We start from the raw sequence: 20919 nt of genomic DNA on the forward strand, positions 1-20919 counted from the left end.
CTCAACACATTCCTTAATCTTTAATACTTTAACGTAAGGAATCCGTTAACCCATTAACGCATCCCTAAAATCTCTTTATACTCCAGTTTTGCTATCCCTCTGACTTCTGAATGTGACATACTGTCTATCCAATTTTACGTGAGAATAAAAAGAATGATTCTGTTATAGTTATTTATGAGTATAAAGCACAGTAAAAAGAGCCCAAGTTTAGGTGTCACGTAGACTGTTCAAATCTCAATTGTGCCATTTGATTATATAATTTGTGGGAATGTTTTTCAGTCTCAGTCACAATGTTTTTGAGTCTCAGTAGAAAACGTTGGCAAAACAGGGATAATACAAGTTTTCTTGTAGAATGGTAGTAACTTCAAGGAATGTACCGTGCCTGGCAAACGCTAGCTATTTGTGCTATTAGTCGTGGCTGTATAAATTTCAAAGACCACAAATCAAGGGCAAGAATACCAAAAGATCACTGCCTGTCTAAAAAGCTAGTTGCTATATTGACACATGTAATTTCCCTTCAATTATTTACAATCCTTTCAAATGGAGAACAGAAGTTTAAATAAACATGGTAAAATTGGGACTGAATGAGGATATTATAAAAGTTGGCTGAACTGTGAATCAACAAGGAGATCAAAATATCAATGTGCTGTCCTAAATATGGTTGCATGACTCTCACAAGGTAAAAAGGAATTTGGCCCATCAGGGGCTTTTTTCTTCAGGGTAATTTCTAGAACTCTTTTTGGAACCGGCTGTTGGGGAATAAAAATCAGCTGCCTTTTAGGAGGAAAAGTAATGATTTAAATAGAAGGTGCTGAGGGCTAACTACTTACGTGAAGAAAGTGCATACATAGAAGTGAAGTAGCCAAGGTTCCCTAAATGACATATTTCAAACCTTCCACTGAGAGAACACCTTTCCTCACATCATCTCTCCATCGCAAGAAATTTTCTCTTTACGATTATTGTGGGTACCTCAGTCTTCAAAATTCTCCCGAATCCTTCATTACGGAGGAAACCTGGAGCAGAGCAAGAGCACTTCTGTCTGAAGCTACACCTACTTTCCCCCTCGTGATCACAGGTTTCCTAAAGCTAAAACGTACATCTACAGTCCAGGAGCTCGTGGTAGTCAGGAAAACAAAGCACCTTCTTACCCAATTCAAACAGCGGCGGGAACGTTTAATTCCAAACATGAACGACTCCCTCATCCCAAACATTTGTAAAAGGTGCAACCCAAGGCAATGGAAACAGCCAGGACAAGGATGGTAAAGTAGCTCTCGAAAATCGAGAGCGACTAAATCCTGCCAATGGGAGAGTAATGACACTCCTTGGATACTGGACGACTCGCTACTACAAATCGCGGTACACTTTGTCTTTGGCTTCAGTTGGGATTCCGAGGTCGAGTTCCAAGTTGGAGATGGACTGTCCTCGTGGAGAACGGGGTGAGCCGGAATCCCGGGGCCTTTTCCAGCAGCAGCGAGTCAAACGCTTTAAGGCTGGATGCAGACTCCTGGTTCAACCCTCTCCCGCTCACTTCGTGGTCCTGCTAAGATGCTACACCGGGCCCCGACCAGTCGGAACTATCAGCCCAAGGAGGCAACCCAGAAAAATGACTTACCAGTCTCCCACGTCTGACGCACATCTAGCAGAACCTGGCCCACCCGCCAGAACTCAGTCAGGCACCCGCTCGGACCACCCTGACGACGGATCGAGAGCGTCACTGACAACCACCCGGAAATGGTACAATAGCTTCCGGGGCCGCCTAGCGCGCGGCGGGAAATTATTTCCCAGAGCCCGGATTAGTGAGGTAGCGAGTGCTGCAGCGGCAGTCGTCTCCCCTGTCACCACCGCCACCCGAGGGAAGCAGCCCAGACTCTCCGGCAGGGAAGGTAAAGGGCCTCAGCTCGGAAGACACAGTGTACCCTGACTCTCTGGGGTTGTTTCCTCATTGCCCCCGAAGTTTCTGCGGCGCCCGGCTGTGAGATTGGGAAGGGGCTGGGGTTGAGCGCCGGCGGTGCCCGCTTCTCCTGCCTTCCGCAGCCACCATTCGTTCCCACTCGCCCGGCCTCGCTGAGCTCTGCGCCCGCGTTGGTGGGCTGCGGCCGCAGACCCCGCCCCGCTCCGCCCTTGCCGCGGCTGGGACCGCCGCCGAGAGTCTCCGCAGTGCAGGGCTGAGCGGCTTCCCCCGCCTCCTGTTTGCGCAGCTCGGCTGGTCGATCTTCTGCCAGGAAGGCGCTAGGCCACCCGCGTCTCTCGTTTCCATAGAACCGACTGGGACGCCTCTCGCTGAGTCTCTTGGCTGCTTTCCATAATTTAGCGTCAGTGCAGGTGGCTCGGATCCCCCTGGCCCACCTACCAGTGACGGGGAAAGTGGTGCCATTCTTCTCTCCCTGGTAGAATTTTTTAACATAACCAAATGGTAATGATCATGTATTTGCGGCTACTGTATGCCTTTAAACATACGCACACACTTTTCCTAAAAGAAGGGTGTATGTTCCTGGAGATTATAATATCTTAGCTGCCTGAGTCTGGGAACAAGACTAATCATTTTCACATTTCCTCCCACTTCCAAAGTGTCTGATTAAATATTGAAAAAAATTTTTTTTGGTTTGTCTCAGATACTTCCTGTCAGGATTTGACCCAGAAATTAGATGGAGCCTGATTTTTGGACGTCACCAGCTCTTTTTTGACAAATGACTATCCTGTCCCCCTCCCCAATTTTTTTTTTCGTTGAGACTTTAGGTATGAACATTTAAATTGAATTCACAGTAGACGTGTGACGACAGAGTGCCTAGTGAACTTTTTGGTTTATGTTAAGTTATGCCTCAGTACCTAGAAGTATCTATTGATATGCAAGGTGTTCTCGTTTTAGGAACTTTTGATAACCTGTATTGCAGGTGTTCAGTACATAAGTTGAATGTTGGGGGTGTATTTTTATGTCTAACTTGATTATATCTGATTTAAAGAGTATTGTTAATTTAAATGAATCAGGATGTTTTAAACACTTGAAGTTATAAATTACTGTGAAGACCATTAGCCTTCAAGTAATGCAGATAAGCCCCTTTTAGGTCTGTTTTCTAAGTAACGATTTTTTTTTTTTTTTTTTTTTTGCCTGTTGACTTAGGTTCAATTGTATGATGTAATATTTTCTTGCTTCCTTAAAGCAGAAAGCATCATCATGTGAAACAGTCTTTGAAACAGTTGTTAAATGTGGCTACCTTTCATCAAAATTCATACCTCTTATGACTTCATAATAGTATCCAAAATTTTCATGGAAATGTTTTTTTTTTAACCAATAGTATAGCTTTATTAACTAAAGAGTATTTTTCTTATTAATTCTAAGGTAATCTTTTCATTGCTTAAACACTTTTTAAAATGAACAATTGCGTATAGACTGTGAATAATAAAACCTAAAGAAAGTACAGAATCCTCTTTCTCAATAATACAACTATAATGAAATATGTAACTCTTGTAATTGTCCATAGATATGCTAATGGAAAACATATCCTGCACAATGTATTATGTACTCTTTCTAACCTTCTAAGGACATCTTATTATTGCTTAAAAGTAAAATCTCCCTGAAACTTTTTTTAAGTTATTTTTTAGAGGTTTATTGATTTTGAGAGAGTAAGAGCATGAGCAGGGGGCAGGGCAGAGAGAGGGAGAGAGAACCTCAAACAGGCTCCATATTGTCAGTGCAGAGCCCGATGTGGAGCTCCAACTCAAGAACTACGAATCATGATATAAGCTGAAACCAGGAGTTGGACACTTAACCAACTGAGCCATCCAAGCGCCCCAAAATATCCCTGAAACTTTTTTTTAATGTTTATTTTTGAGAGAGAGAGAGAGAGAGCGCGCGCGCGCTCGTGCACAGGTGGGCAAGAAGCAGAGAGGGAGACACAGAATCTGAAGCAGGCTCTCAGTTGTCAGCACAGAGCGCAACATGGGCCAAAGTCAGATGCTTAATGGACTGAGCCACCCAGGTGCCCCTCCCTGAAACTTTTAGGTTGACTTAGTTTTTACTTTCTTTGTATCAGAATTACTTTGAAATAGACTGTTTCCTTGTTCTTGATGGAGAAAAGCCCATATGAATTAGTCTAGTAATTAATTCATCTGAGATCCATTTTGAAAAGAAAATGATGAAAATTTACTTTTTCATAATAAAAAAATGGCACTCTTTAGATTGTTCCTAGAAATGCATTGAAACTTTAGACATTAGTGTTATTTTTTTAATTATGTTTAAATATTTTCAGTAATACTGTTCATTTAAATATCTCCTCACCCTCATAGTAGATTCCTTTTCCTGCGGTATATTTTTCTCTTGTACTAGCTAAAAATAGGTTAATTTGTAAAATTATAATGTGGTTAAAAGTATTAGGCTAAATTCTGAAATTTAAGTTCGTGGTATTGTAGAAAAGGCCTTTAGAAACAGAAACAGGCAGATCTTTGAACCAAACCTTGGTTTCACCATTTTGCTAGCTGTGTACCCTTGAGCTAGTTTCTTAATCGCTAAGATTCTCTAGTATCCTCATCCGCATAAGAAGGGTAAACAGCACTTAAATTGTCAATAAGGGAAGGAACTAACATGTAGTATACAGACTATAGTTAGGTCCTCATTAAAAGTGAACTCTTGCTTGTTTAACTTTATATCTTATGCTTCTACTAAGTAATTAATACAAAGTTCCTAGTGTACTTAAAGCAGGTTTGACTTTATCCCCCATAGCTAGCCAACATAGACGGTCTATCCATTCTTTTTTCCCTGAACATGGCCCCTCTTGTCCATCTTGTTTCCTTAAGGGTGGCTTTATCCATAAAAGTAGCATCTCCAGTGCACTTGTTCCTTGTATAGTACTGGATAGATGGAATATCTCCATAAGTCCTCTTAGCCTGCCATTTCTTCCTCACCAGAGTCATTCCGCTGCAACTTCACTTGCTCCCTCTTCTGCTAAATTTACCGTCAAAGACTGAGTATGACTGCTCCTTTCCCAAGTAATGCCATTGGAATAACAGCATACCTTAGGTCTCACCACTGGAGACCTATACACACTGGAGTCAAATACACACAAGCACACATATTTTGTATCTTTAAAGGAAGACGCAGGAATGGACACTACATCTTTAAGAAAAAAATTCCAAAGGCCAGCTGAATGAAATTAAAAAAGGCCTAATTTGGCTCTTAGGCCAAGAGGGTACAGAATTCCTAAATTTCACTTGATGTTACTGCATTCAGAGCCAAACAGTAATCTACTCACTCAGTATGAATACAGTGATTTGTATATACCTTTTGTGATACTGGTTAAAACAGAGATCCAACCCTTTGGCCCTTTTTCATTTATTTGCTTTCCCTGTTAAACGCTTTAGGTAGGAGAAACCATGAAAATCTTAAAACTCTTGACAAAGCAGCAATATTGATTGTATTTAAGACTTGGTATATCCTTTCCAGAAAAGGGAAGTGTAGAAGTGATTTTCTTTAGTAGATTTAAAATCAAAAGAGAGGTAGGTTTAAAATCAAAATAGTTTGAATAACATTAAGAAACTTTAGTTTTCAGTTTTCAGTTACTTACTGGTTGCCTTGAAAGGATGAAGAATATTCACTGGCATGGAAAAATGAACATGATAATATTTTAAATAAAACTTAAAATACAGAACTATATCATCTCAGTTTTGTTTATATATATATATGTTATTTTTTCACATACATAAACTTTTAAGTAAATCCTTTATCTTAATTATTAGCATACAACTTAAAGGATGCATTATGGTTGATCATAAAATCAATGTAATCAGAGGATCAGACGTTTATGCTTATTTTCCTACCACAAACCTTGTTGAGCATCCCTGCCCATTTTTTGCAGCACTTTATTCTTTCACTCAGTGGTTTACACCCTGGTTTTTTATCATCCCTCCTGAACCAGACCTTTGCATTCAACTGTATTCCTGCCTCTACTTCTCCCTGACTTCTCTTTTCTATACACTCGGTCATATTCTTCAGTTATGTTCTAGCTATGTGTCATTGTAAAGAATTCATAGACCCTAAAAAGCTAGTACATAATAAAATGTTCTTAATTATGATGAGTGCTATAGGTTTATTTGCATTTCCAACCAACACCAACTGCACAAGAATTTCAGGCATCAGGGATAGGCCCATGTGGGAGATATTTTGGGAAAGTCCACACCACAGAGACAGTTGCTTTCTCTGCATAAATGCCAGGTCTGTTCACAATCATTATCTGCTTAGTTGTGTGTATTATATGGTTCAAGGTAAGTAACTATTTTTTTAAATACTATGTTTAAAAAAATTATTACAAAAGTATTTTCTTGTAACTAAGAATCTAGTGTATAATTTTTCACTTTTTGACGGTAAAGATAAAACCTTTAACTTTAAATAAATGCTCTCTGTTTTCTCTTCTTTTTGTTGTGTTAGGATAGTAGCTTCTGTGTGAATGCTTGAAGGACCACTCCCTACAAGTTCTAGAAAAAGCTATCATTTCCTTAGAAATACCAATGATAGAATTATATTGCAGCATGTTTACTTACTTTCTTGCGCTGGAAGACATCTGGCAGTTAGCCCTTGATCCTCCGTACCCCAGAACATATCACCCACATAAAACTTGACCCTTCTTATAAGGACTTTGAATTATTTGAGTCATTAGTAGTTATTAAACCAGTATTATATAATCCTCTCTTTGGGCTTATTGGCATATCAGGCTGTTGTTTCTTGTTTTCTTAATCCTGCAGGGTCATAGGAAGAATCATTAAACCACTGATTTAATAAATATAAATAACACTACTCATGTATCTATAAATGTCTTTTTCTATGTATACAAATATCAATTTTTTCATGTATCTGTATGAATTATATCAGTGATCCAGCCCATAAGTTTGTCATAGGATTATAGTATTAAAAAGCATTGCTAAATCTATTGTAAACTGTTACTTAAACTAGAACACTTGCTAATAGGATGCTACTCGATTAGGTTAATGGAATTTATTTTTATTTTTTTTTTTAATGTTTGTTTATTTTCAGAGAGAGAGAGAGAAGGAGGGAAGGGGGGAGAGAGAGAGAGAGAGGGGGGAGAGAGAATTCCAAGCAGGCTCTGTGTTGTCAGTGTGGAGCCTGATGGGGGGCTGGAACTAACAAACCCCATGAGACCATGACCTGAGCCAAAATTGAGTCTGGATGCTCCATCGACTGAGCCACCCTGGTGCCCCCGGAATTTGTTTTTAAAAAATTGTGCTAGTTAGTTTGTGCCATCGCTAGGATTCACACTTCTGTGAAAGTTTAGCTAATAGCCCAGTTTTTCTGATAAACTTGTAAATAAGTGCCCTGTGTTTTTATTTGTTTTTTAACATTAGTATTTGCATAATGTTTGAATCAGGACATGCTGTTATTTCACACTTCCCTTCTTCTTGCTTGTTTAGTTTCAGTTTCATTTTTAATTGTTTTTCAGAGGAAAGAAATTGCTTTAAAAGAGCTTTCCTGATTTCTATTAAGTAGTTGGTCCTGTTTTCATTTTACTGTGGACTCTTGCTGTGATAGAAAATGCTGTTAAATATACAAAATGGATGTATTTATTCCACTGCAAACAAAGTATGATTTAAGATGAAAAGTTTGCATGATGCACATCCAAGTCATTTAATAATTTATACATCAAAATATGCGAAAATGCCAATAATCATAAACATTCCGGGGCCCCTGGGTGACTCCGTCAGTAGAGCACTGGACTCTTGATTTTGGCCCTGGTGATGATCTCATGGTCGTGGCATGGAGCCCAGCGTCTGGCTCCATGCGGAGTGTGGAGCTTGCTTGAGATTCTCTCTCTCTTCTCTGCCCTTCTCCCCAACTTGCATGCTGTCTCTTTCTCTAAATAAACATTAAAAAAATAATAATAAACATTCCAATTATAGAATAGCTGTTAATTAACTTGATCGAAAAGAGGAATATAGTATTTTTCCCCCTTGTAGTTCTATATAACATCTAGTTCTCAGGAAGCAGAAGAATAAAATTTAAAGGACAATCTTTAAATAGAACATTCTGGATAATAATGTTACAGTGATTTTGTATTCATTGCTTTCTATATGTATATTCTGATTATTTAACAGTCTATATATGTCAATATTTTAGAAAAGCCAGATGAGCAAAATTTTAGGTTTTTAAAGCTAATCAGCCTCTCTTTTGGCAACATTTCTTCGAATAGCCTACTAAATAGCTTTTTGAATCTTTAAAATACATAAACAAAATAAATGTAGTAGGTAATATAAATATGACTAAAACACTTGTGTTCCTCTGATAAAAGTGGCTCTCAAGAAATATAAAAAGTTAGATTGCTTTTCCACTAGAATACCGAGATGATCTTCACCAGTATTTTGAATCTCACTTACCTAATATTTGTTAAAGGACCTACCATTTTCTTTTTGTTTGTTTTAATTCTTTTTTATTATTCTTTGGGGGGCACCTGAGTGGCTCAGTTGGTTAAGCATCTGACTTTGGCTCACGTCATGCTCTCTTGGTCCATGAGTTAGAGCCCTGTGCCTGGCTCTGCCCTGACAGCTCAGAACCTGGAGCCTGCTTGGGATTTTGTGTCTCCCTCTCTGCCCTTCCCCTGCTCTTTCTCTCTCTCTCTTTCTAAAATAAACATTAAAAAAAAAAAAGAAAATACCAAGATGATCTTCACTGGTGTGTTGAATTTCACTTACCTAGTATTTCTTTTTTTTTTTTTTTTTAGTTTTTTTTTTTTTTTTTAACATCTATTTATTTTTGAGAGACAGAGAGAGAGACCACAAGCAGGGGAGGAGCAGAGAGAGAGGGAGGCACAGAATCCAAACCAGGCTCCAGGCTTCAAGCTGCCAGCACAGAGCTCAATGCGGGGCTCGAACTCACGGACCGTGAGATCATGACCTGAGCTGAAGTTGGCCACTCAACCAACTGAGCCACCCGGACACCCCACTTACCTAGTATTTCTTAAAGGACCTACCATTTTCTTTTTTGCTTGTTTTTTTAATTGTTTTTTTAATTCTTTTTTAATGTTTTTATTTAAATTTCAGTTAACACAGTGTAATATTGGTTTCAGGTGTACAGTATAATGATTTAGCACTTCCTTACAACACCTGATGTTCATCACAAGTGCGCTCCTTATTCCCTACCACCTATTTAATCCATCCCCCACCCCTTTCCCCTGTGGTAACCATCATTTTTCTCTGTATAGTTAAGAGTCTGTTTTTTGGTATGCCTCCCTCTCTCTCTTTTTTTTTTTTTTTAATTTGCTCATTTTTGTTTCCTAAATTGCATCGATGAGTGAAATCATATGATATTTGTTGGTCTCTGACTTAATTCACTTAGCATAGTACTCTCTAGCTCCACCTATGTTGTTGCAAATGGCAAGATTTCATTCTTTTTTACCGCCAAGTAATATTCCATTGTATATATACCACATCTTTATCCATTCATCAGTCTATGTACACTTGGGCTGTTTCCATAATTTGGCTATTATAGACAATGCTGCTGTAAACATTGGGGTACATTTATCCCCAATAAAAAAATTAGTATATATATTTTTTTTATTCTTCGGGTAAATATCTACTATTGCAATTGCTGGATCATAGGGTAGGTCTATTTTTTACTTTTTGAGGAACCTCTATACTGTTGTCCAGAGTGACTGCACCAGTTTGCATTCTCACCAACAGTACAAGAGGGTTCTGCTTTCTCCACATCCTCACCAACAGCTGTTGTTTCTCATATTGTTGATTTTAGCCATTCTGTCCCGTGTGAGGTGATATCTTATAGTTTTGATTTGTATTTCCTTAATGATCAGTGATGTTGAGCCTCTTTTCATGTGTCTCTTGGCCATCTGGATGTGTTCTTTAGGAAAATGTCTATCATGTCTTCTGCCCATTTTCTGATTAGATTATTTGGTTTTTTTTTGCATGTTGAGTTCTATAAATTCTTTATATATTTTGGATACTAACCCTTTATCAGATATTTCATTTGCAAATGTCTTCTCCCGTTCCTAAATTGCCTTAGTTTTATTGATTGTTTACTTTTCTGTGCAGAAGCTTATTTTGATGAAGTCCCAATATTTTATTTTTGCTTTTGTCCTTTGCCTCAGGAGACCTATCTAGAAAAAGGTTACTGCCTCTGTTCTCCTCTAGGGTTTTTATAGTTTCAGGTCTCACATTTAGGTCTTCCATCCATGCTGAATTTATTTTTGTGTCCTGTGTCAGAAAATGTTCCGGTTTCATTCTTTTGCATGTTGCTGTCCAGTTTTCCCAGCATCATTTGTTGAAGTGACCATCTTTTTCCCATTGGATATTCTTTCCTGGTTTGTCAGAGATTAGTTGACCATATATTTGTTGATTCATTTCTGACTTTCTAGTCTGTTCCACTGATGTGTCTATTTTTGTGCCAGTACTATACTGTTTTGATCACTACAGCTTTGTAATATAACTTAAGTCGGGAACTGTGAAGCCTCCAGCTTTGCTTTCTTTTTCAAGGAGGACCTATCAAATTTTTAAAGGAAATTTGCCTGAAGGATTTATTTATATCCATAGAATTAATAGAAGCAGCATTTCTCCCTACTTGTGGTCATATGCCTTGTAATACACTTGTGGCTTTATTCTACATGTGTTAATGTGTTCTGCATCAAACTGAGTCATTGTTTCAAGCAGCAGAGCATATTCTTTGTAAAGTTTTTATATATTACCAGTCTATATAAGTGGATATTATCACTCAGCAGCTATGTCATATATCCCATAAACATGGTTAAAGAGATTTATAAGGAGTTCCTTCTGCAAGAAGCCACTTATAATTTACTTAGTTGGTTGTATTTTCATGAGTGGTTTTTCATATGATAACAAGCCCTGTTTTGTGCATTTTACAATTTTGTACCAGAACCTTTTAACTTTAAAAAAAATGTTTCATTGAGGAACCTTATCCTTAGAGACACGTTCTTTATGTTAAGTATCTTGATTTTTAGGATTTTAAAGGGTTAATGCATTACATCCCTTTCCCTCTTTTGGAGCCACTAGAGAAATAAGAAAATTCATTTTTTGGGGGCCAAAATACCAGCTTTTTTACTGATTAAAAATTGGTTTGGAAGAGTTAGCTTTGTGTAACTCAAGTGTGCTTCTTAATACATAATCTCAGAATTCATTTACCCACCACACTGCAGGATTACTACTGGCAGTTTCTTGGGTCATGTCAGAAAGCATTAATAGGAACTTGTCTTTGCAAGAGGATGGTCCAGCAAAGCATACATATCCAGTTAGTTCTCTCAGGTAACTTCTCCTCCCAAAGCAAGGAGTGATGAAGGGTAGAGAGAAACCAGGCTTATTTCCAGCTGAAGTTCTTCCTCTTAGAAACCTTAAGCAAAGAAAATGAAGCTTCACTCATAACCCTGAATAGTGTTTTTAATTGTTCACAGTGAGACTTTCTTTCAGGTTTTACTCAAGAATGAATCTCAACTTTTACTTAAATACATATATGTATGTATAGTTCATATATATTTAGTATCTATATATGTTTGGTCTTTTGACAGTAGACTTTCTATAAAGAACACTTGTGTTTATACTCGTCTTGTTCTGTGTAACACTTGTCACCAGCTGTCTGTTACTATTCCCGGCCTCAAACAGGTATAATTTTTTAGTTTCCTTTTAATTGTCTTTAAAGGGTCAGCTGCTTTTGCTCTACGGCATTAATTAAACACTAATTTAGAGCCATAGTGACATAATTGTTAGAGAAATGAAAAATTACCAATTTCTCTAGTCCCTGCTTTCTTCATCTATAAAGAGAAAGTAGCTTTTCTATATGATACTATCTAGTTCTGAAGTTCTGATGTCATGTAAGCAAACAAAATTCTGTATTCTAATTAAAAATACTGTGAGGGCGCCTGAGTGTCTCAGCAGGTAAAGCATCTGACTCTTGATCTCAGCTAAGGTCTCAGAGTTTCTGAGTTCAAGCCCCACGTTGGTCTCAGTGCTGGCAGCAAGGGGCCTGCCTGGGATCCTCTCTCTCCCTGACCTTTCCCTGCTTGTTCTCTCTCTCTCTCTCTCTCTCTCTCTCTCTCTCAAAAAGTAAATTAACTTTTTTAAAAAAACATTTAAATAAAAATACAGTGAGGTGTAATCTTTTTTGCTTAATAAATGTGCCTCTTTAAAAACAAAATGTTTTATGAATAACATTTAAATGTAGATTAAGGTTCCTATTAAAATAAATTTGAGGGGCGCCTGGGTGGCTCAGTTGGTTAAGCCTCCGACTTTGGCCCAGGTCATGACCTCACAGTTGGTGACTTCGAGCCCCACATCGGGCTCTGTGCTGATGGCTCAGAGCCTGGAGACTGCTTCAGATTCTGTGTCTCCCTCTCTCTCTGCCCCTCCCCTGCTCTGTCTCTCTCTCTCAAAAATAAATAAACATAAAAAAAAATAAAATAAAATAAACTTGAAAACTGATTTTTTTTTTCAGTTTATTTTGTAGGTGATGAAACTAACATATAGCAGAGTTAAGAAATGTATATTGGGAATAGAATCCAGGTTCATTATATGTACCTACTATACTAAGTTACTTGGTGTAAATGATGTGGGACCATAAGTTTTATCATCTCTACTTACTTACACATACTCTCAATATATATCCATAAGCACCTTAAAAATTGTTATAAGGTAAGATTAGGTTTCATTGTCCATATTGTACTTGTTGCATAAGACCTTAACAAAAAGAGTGCTTTTAAAACGAAGCTAGTTTTATTATACTAATATTGTTTAAATATCCCCTTCTGAAGAATTGTATTCATTCATCAGTGTTTTAGTGTCAAGTGATGTTCTGATGGAAACTTTCAGTGTTCAAGATAGAAAAAAAAAATCTATTTACAGTTGTATTTTGAGAAGATAACTTTATAAACCAATTTCTATTGAACATAAGCAATCTTAACAGTGGTATTGACAGTATAGCCTTAGATGTTTAATTCTTTTTATGTTTAAGTTTTATTTTTTTTATTTTTGCACTCATAGTTAAAAAAATAATGTCAATCCTGTGAATAATATCTTTAACATATTTTATCTTTATGTGTATATATGTTAGATGGAAGATGGTGCTCCAAAGCATATCATCCAGATGACGGGATTTAAGATGGAAGAAAAGGAAGCTCTAGGCAAATTGCTTTTAAAACTAGATTGCACTTTTATTAAGAGTGAGGTGAGTACAGAAACTTACCAACTATTTAAAATAGAATTGAAAAATAATATTGGCCTAAGAATGACAAAATGTCCTCCTGATATTATAAGAATAAAATAAATGTGCTATAAAGGAAATCTTACTTTAGTAACGTTTCTTCACTTGGATTTTTTTCTTCCAGAAATACAAAAATTGTACACATCTTATAGCTGAACGCTTGTGTAAAAGTGAAAAGTTTTTAGCAGCTTGTGCAGCAGGTAAATTAACTACTTTCCTCCTTGAATGAAAATCTTCATGTGAAAAAAGAAGTACCTTCATCACCAAAAGATAGTATGCTTATTATATCAAATAAATGTGGTTTTTCCTGATATTTTTCTGAAAATATGTTATAATATTTTTTTGTTTTATTTTTCTAAGGAAAACTTTGTAACACACGAAAATGTATCAAAGAGGCATAAATCCTTAACTTTACCAAAGACTTAGTGTCTTACATAAATGTTTTATGTCAGAAAAAAAAAAAATTAACAAAAAAGATAGGCACAAAATGCCAAAAAAAAAAAAAAAAAAGCTTTTCTTGAAGCTTCAGTGAACTGTTCTAGTCAAGTTTTCTTTGATCTGTCGTTGAAAAGAGACTTTGTTCTCCTTCTACTGCCTCTGTTCCCACCCATGCTATGAAGCAATGATCATGCTGTTTTGTTTTTCTAAGATTTTAATTCCGTAAGTCCAACTTGGGATTTAGTGTCCTCCCTTCTATCTTTGTCATCCTTGATGTTCCTTTTATTGTTTCTTTTACTGTGATTGATCTGGCATGTCATCAGTCCACTAATTTTCAGAAAAAAATTATATATAATGCCAGTAAATTTATTATTTTTTAGAGTAACTCACCAAAAGGATACTTGGATTTATTTTTATATCTGAAAATGAAAACCTATACTGTCCATGCTGTTGAAAACAATTATTGATGCCCAGTTAAAGAAGGTGCAAGAGTGTTTGTAAATTTCTTTTACAAAATGTAACATTGCTGTAAACATCATTGCAAAAGTTATTAGCATAGGAGGAAAAATATAAATCTCAGCCAAATTGGTGAATAGTAATAGTAGACATAATTTAATTCCACATGTATTTTATTAAGCCTTGGGTTTGTATTTTCTTCAGTAATGTTTTTAGACTTAGAATTATTATGGGAAAAATTACATACAATGTTCAGTGACATTGTAACCCTCTACCAAAAATTTGGGGAAACAAACATAATTCAAAGATCGTGTTGGCAACATAGCCTAAAGGTCTCATGTTGAAAAAGGTCAAACTTTATTTGATATTTAGTCCTTATTGTTTACCATTCATTAGAACCAAAATTATTTTGTGACTGACAGTTGATTTGCTTTCTAGGAAAGTGGGTACTAACTAAGGACTACATAATTCATAGTGCCAAAAGTGGCAGATGGCTTGATGAAACAACTTATGAATGGGGCTATAAAATTGAAAAAGACTCTCATTATTCGCCTCAAATGCAATCTGCACCTAAAAGATGGCGTGAAGAGCTGAAACGCACTGGTGCTCCAGGAGCCTTCCATAGATGGAAAGTTGTCCTCCTTGTTAGAGCTGATAAACGAAGTGATTCTCTTGTAAGGTAAGATGAGTTCAATCTCATGAAAGCTAAAGCAATGAACAAAAAAAACCAATTTTGGTTTGCATGAATACCTTTTTGAATTTCTTTGAAATTTGTGATTTAGTCCAATTGAGCCATGATGATTTACTCTTTAAACTCAGAGTTAAGTCGTTATGTACATTTAAGTATATGTGTCTACTAGAACAAAATCTATGTTATAGTATTGATTTAGATTACTCTTGGGGTTTCTGTTTAACTTTCCATGTTATTTGTTTTGGGTAACTCAAGCAAAATAAAACTTAAAAGATTTTGATTTTAGTTTTGAAGAAATTTAAATTTTCATAAGTATTACCGAGGCTTTTTCTGGGTCTATATAGTGCAGGCTTCATGGTTCATACTGTTTCCTTTGTTTCTTCCTGTTTTTTACATCATATTTTTAAAAGTCTTCTGAGTAAACTGTATTCTGGGACTGTGATAACTATTAGGGGTGATGCAAGGGCCTTTTGTCACCTGTACAGAAGTTTTATTTATAGGTAAGTAAAATGTATACATTTTAAGTATACATTTTGATGAATTTGGACAAATTTATATACCCATGTTTCCTCCCCCACACACCCACACCCACACTACTGTCAAGATCTGTAACAATTATGTAATTCTACAATGTTCCCTTGTGTCATTGCACATTTAATTTTGCCCCACCAATGTAAGACAACCATTAACTTCCTTTGTGTCACCCACCACACATTAAATTTGTCTTTTTTTTTTTTTTAAGTTTATGTGAATGGAATTCTGTATATACTCCTTTGATATAGTTTCATTTGCTTAACTCATTATTTTTGAGATTCATCCAGGTTATTGTATCATCCAGGTTCATTACTTTTTGTTGCTTAGTAGTATTTCACTTAGCAGATGTATTGCTGTTTATTCACCCATTGATAGACATTTGTTTTTTGTCTTTGTTTTTGTTTTCTTCATTTGTGCTAATATAAACAAAGCTGCCATGAACATTTGAGTACAAGTCTTCATGTATATTTGTTTTTATCTCTCTTGGGTAAATACCAAGAATGAAATTGCTGACTGAGATGGCAGTTGTATATTTAACATTATAGGAAAATGCCAAACTATTTTCTGAAGTTGTGTAAGATTTCAGTTGCTGTGCAATTACTTTGACACTGTTGTCCAAATATCACTTGACTGTAGTTGTGTATTTCTGGGCTTTTTACTCCACTGGTGTCTGTGTCTGCCTTATACCAAAAACACACAGTTTTGGTTCCTGTAGCTTTATAATGAGTCATGAAGTCAGGTGGAGCGAGTCCTCCAAATTTGTCTTACTCAAAATGTTTTTGGTGATTCTGGAATATTTATTTCCTTATACATTTTAGAACCACCTTGTCAATTCCTACAAAAAAAAAAAAAAAAACAGCTGGGATTCTGATTAGGATTTTATTGGATCTATAGGTCAAATTGGGAAGAATTGAGATCTTAACAATACTGAGTTGTCCTACCTATATACACCATATCTCTCCAAGTCTTTGATTCTGTCATTAAGATATTACAGTTTTCATGATATAAATATTGAAGATATGCTGTTGCATCTGTTGAGATAATCAGCATTTTTCCTCTACTCTGTTAATACGGTAAATTATTTTGATTATATGTAATTCCAGTTAGTTACATACAGTGTAGTATTGGTTTCAGGAATAGAATTTAGTTATTCATCACTTACAGATAACACCCAGTGCTCATCCCTACAAGTGCCTTCCTTAGCCCGTTTAGCCCATCCTCCCTCCTACTTCCCCTCCAGCACCCCTCAGTTTGTTCTCCTTAGTTAAGAGTCTCTTATGGTTTGCCTCTCCCTATTTTTATCTTAATTTTATTTTCCTTCCCTTCCCCTACGTTAATCTGTTTAGTCTCCTAAATGCCACACACATATGAGTGAAATTATATTTGTCTTTCTCTAACTGACTTGCTTCATTTAGCATAATATACTGTAGTTCCATTCATGTCCTTGCAGTGGCAAGATTTCATTCTTTTTAATGGCTGGGTAATATTTCATTGTATGTGTTTACCAGATCTTCTTTATCCATTTATCAGTTGATGGACATTTAGTCTCTTTCCATAATGTGACTATTGTTTATAGTGCTGCTATAAATATTGGGGTGCATGTGCCCCTTCAAATCAGTATTTTTGTATCGTTTAGATAAATACCTAGTAGTGTAAGTGTTGGACCATAGCGTGATTCTAGCTTTAACTTTCTGAGGAACCTCCATACTGTATTCCAGAATGCCTGCGCCAGTTTGCATTCCCACCAACAGGTAAGCAGGTTCCCCTTTTCCCACATCTTTGCCAGTATCTCTTGATTTGAGTTATTAATTTTAGCCATTCCAATAGTTGTGAGGTGGTATCTCATTGTGGTTTTGATTTGTATTTTCTTGATGATGAGTGATGTTGAACATTTTTTCATGTGGCTGTTAGCCATTTGTATGTCTTCTTCGGAGAAGTATTTATTCATGTCTTCTGCCTATTTCTTTACTGGATTTTTTGGTTTTTTGGGGGTGTTTGATAAGCTCTTTATAGGTTTTGGATACTAATTCTTTACTAGATAATGTCATTTGCAAATATCTTCTCCCATTCTCTAGGCTGCCTTTTAGTTTTATGGATTGTTTCCTAGCTGTGCAGAAACTTTTTATCCTGGTGAAGTCCCACTAGTTCATGTTTGTTTGCTTTTGTTTTCCTGGCCTCTGGAGATGTGTCTAGTAAGAAGTTGCTACAGCTCTGGTCAAAAAGATGGTTGCCTTTGCTCTCCTGTAGGATTTTGATGGTTTCCTGTCTCACATTTAGGTCTTTGATCCATTTTGAATTTATTTTAGCATGTGGTATAAGAAAGTGGTTTAATTTCATTCCTTTGCATGTTGCTGTCCAGTTTTCCCAACACTATTTGTTGAAGAGACTATCTTTCCCATTGGATATTCTTTCCTGCCTTGTCGAAGATGAGTTGACCATATAGATGTGAGTGTATTTCCGGGTTTTCTATTCTGTTCCGTGGATCTCTGTGTCTGTTTTTGTGCCAGTGTTATACTGTCTTGATGACTACAGCTTTGTGATGTAACTTGAAGTCTGGAATTGTGATGCCTTCAGCTTTGGTTTTCTTTTTCAACATAACTTTGCTTATTCAGGTTCTTCTCTGGTTCCATACAAATTTTAGGATTGTTTGCTCTAGGTATGTGAAAAATGCTGGTGGTATTTTGCACTGGGGATTTGCACTGGTATTTTACACTGGGGATTGCACTGAATGTGTAGAATGCTTTCAGTAGTATAGACATTTTAACAATATTTGCTCTTCTGATTCATAAGCGTGGAATGTTCTTCCATTTCTTTGTGTCATCTTCAGTTTCTTTCATAAGTGTTCTATAGTTTTCATAGTACAGATCTTTTACCTCTTTGGTTGGATTTATTCCTAGTCTTAAGGTTTTTGGTGCAGTTGTAAATGGGATCAATTCCTTAATTTCTCCTGCTGCTGCTTCATTATTGGTGTATAAAATGCAGCAAATTTTCGCACATTGATTTTGTATCCTGCCACTTTGCTGAATTCGTGTATCAGTTCTGGCAATTTTTTGGTGGAGTCTTTCAGGTTTTCCAGATAAAGGATCAAGTCATCTGCAGAGAGTGAGAGTTTGACTTCTTCCTTGCCAGTTTGAATGCCTTTTCTTTTTGTTGTCTGATAGCTGAGGTTAGGATTTCTAGTACTATGTTGAACAACACTGGTGAGAGTGGATGGCCCTTTCTTGTTCCTGACGTTAGGGAGAAAGCTCTCAGGATTTCCCCACTGAAGATGAGAGTAGTTGTTAGTCTTTCTATTATGGCCTTTATGATGTTGAGATACATTCCTTTTATCCCTGTTTTCTTGAGGGTGTTTACGAATAAAAGGATGCTATATTTTGTCAAATGCTTTTTCTGCATCTATTGAGAGGATCATTTGGTTATCGTTTCTTTTATTAATATATGACATTGATTTATGATAATTCTTTTAATGTACTCTTGGACTTGCTAGTATCTTGTAGAGAATTTTGTTTTGATGTACATCAGGGATATTGGTCTGTAATTCTCCTTTTTAGTGACTTCTTTGGTTTTGGAATCAAGGAAATACTGGCCTCATAGAATGAGTTTGGAAGTTTTCCTTCTGTTTCTGTTTTTTAGGATGGTTTTGAAAAAATAGGTAGTATTTCTTTAAATGTTTGGTAGAATTCCCTGGGAAGTCATCTGGCCCTGGACTCTTGTCTGTTGGGAGATTTTTGATTACTGATTGAATTTCTTTACTGGTTATGGTTCTGTTCAAGAACCAGCTATTAGTTTTATCTATCTGTTCTACCTTTTTTTTTTTTAATTATTCCTATGTGATTTATTTCAGCTCTAAATTTTATTATTTCCCTTTTTCTGCTGGTTTTGGGCTTCATTTACCGTTATTTTTCCACATCCTTTAGGTGTAAGGCTAGGTTGTGTATTTGAGACTTTGCTTCCTTTTTGAGGAAGGCCTGAATTGCTATATACTTCCCTCTTAGGACCGCCTTTGCTGCATCCCAAAGGTTTTAGACTGTCATGTTTTCATTTTCTTTGGCTTTCATGTATTTTTTAATTTCTTCTTTAATTTTCTGGGTTAACCCATTCATTCTTTAATAAGATGTTCTTTAACTTCCATGTATTGGTGGTCTTTCCAAATTTTTTCTCATGAGTGACTTCAAGTTTCATAGCGTTGTGGTCTGAAAATATGCCTGATATGATCTCAGTCTTTTTGTACTGGTTGAGGCCTGATTTGTGACCCAGTGTGAATCTATTCTGGAGAATATGTGCACTTAAAAAGAGTTTGTATTCTGCTGCTTTAGGGTGAAATGTTGTGAATATATGTTAAGTCCATCTGGTCCAGTGTGTCATTCAAAGCCATTATTTGCTTGTTGATCTCCTTAGATGATCTGTCCATTGCTGTAAGTGGGGTGTTAAAATCCCCTGCTATTATGTGATTATCGATGAATTTCTTTGTTATTCATTTATACATTTGGCTGCTTTCAATTTAGGGGCATAAGTATTTACAATTGTTAGATCTTCTGGTTGGATATACCCCTTTATTATGACATAGTGCCCTTCTTCATCTCTTATATAGTCTTTTGTTCAAAATCTAGTTTGTCTAAGTATGGTTACTCCAGCTTTCTTTTGATATCCATTAGCATGATAAATGGTTCTCCATCCCCCCTCCCCCACACTTTCAAATTGAAGGTGTCTTTGGGTGTAAAATAAGTCTCTTGTAAGCGCATATAGTTGGGTCTTGTTGTTTTTGTCCATTCTGATATGCTGTGTCTTTTGATTGGAGAATTTAGTCCATTTATATTCAGAATAACTATTGATAGATATGAATTTAGTGCTTTTGTATTCCCTGTAAAGTCACCGTGCCTATAGATTGTCTCTGTTCCTTTCTAGTCCTTGTTGCTTTTGGTCTCTTTCCCGCTCCAAGGGTCCCCTTTAATAATCCTTGCAGAGCTGGTTAGTGTTCAAGAACTTTAGTTTTTGCTTGTCTTAGAAACTCCTTATCTCTCCTTCTATTCTCAATGATATCGTTGCTGGATAAAGTATTGTTTTGGTTGCATATTTTTCCCCTTTAGCATGTTATGTGTATCATGCTACTCCCTTCTGGTTTGACAAGCTTCTGTGGATAGGTCTGCTGCTCACCTTATGTGTGTCTACCTTTGTCTGTTAAGGACCTTTTGTCCCTAGCTACTTTCAGAGTTCTCTCTTTATCTTTTTATTTTCTAAGTTTCACTATAATGTATGTTTTGGTGTTGACCTTTTTTTGTTGATTTCAAGGGGAGTTCTCTTTGTCTCTTATACTTGAATAATGCCTGTTTTCTTCCCCAGATTATGGAAGTTCTAAGCCATAATTTGGTCAAATAAACTTTCTATCCCTTTTTCCAGCTCTTCTTCTGGGACTCCTATGATACAAATCTTACTGCATTTTAGAGAGTCACTTATTTCTTGACCTCTCCTTTTTAGCTTGGTTCTTTTCCATAATTTTATCTTCTGTTTACCTATCTGATTCTCTGCATCTTCCATTCTCATTGTAATTATATCCAGTAGGATTTGCATCTCAGTTATAGCATTT

General features: G+C 36.4%; 2 protein-coding genes across 2 annotated transcripts in view; one reads left to right on the top strand and one right to left on the bottom strand.

Moving 5' to 3' along the window:
- KIAA0825 (KIAA0825 ortholog) overlaps positions 1-1725 on the bottom strand; it is a 190253-nt gene extending 188528 nt beyond the window's left edge. Inside the window, exon 1 of the mRNA XM_043593653.1 lies at positions 1613-1725. The gene's annotated coding sequence lies outside the window, so the exon portion shown is untranslated. The remainder of the gene's footprint in view (positions 1-1612) is intronic.
- A 33-nt stretch (positions 1726-1758) lies between these two features.
- SLF1 (SMC5-SMC6 complex localization factor 1) overlaps positions 1759-20919 on the top strand; it is an 81120-nt gene continuing 61959 nt past the window's right edge. The window contains exons 1-4 of the mRNA XM_043593667.1: positions 1759-1883; positions 13067-13180; positions 13341-13416; positions 14549-14789. Coding sequence (XP_043449602.1) covers positions 13067-13180; positions 13341-13416; positions 14549-14789 — 431 coding nt within the window. The 5' untranslated portion in view covers positions 1759-1883. The remainder of the gene's footprint in view (positions 1884-13066; positions 13181-13340; positions 13417-14548; positions 14790-20919) is intronic.

Source organism: Prionailurus bengalensis, chromosome A1, assembly GCF_016509475.1.
Source record: "Prionailurus bengalensis isolate Pbe53 chromosome A1, Fcat_Pben_1.1_paternal_pri, whole genome shotgun sequence".
NCBI classification, from domain to species: Eukaryota; Metazoa; Chordata; class Mammalia; order Carnivora; family Felidae; genus Prionailurus; species Prionailurus bengalensis.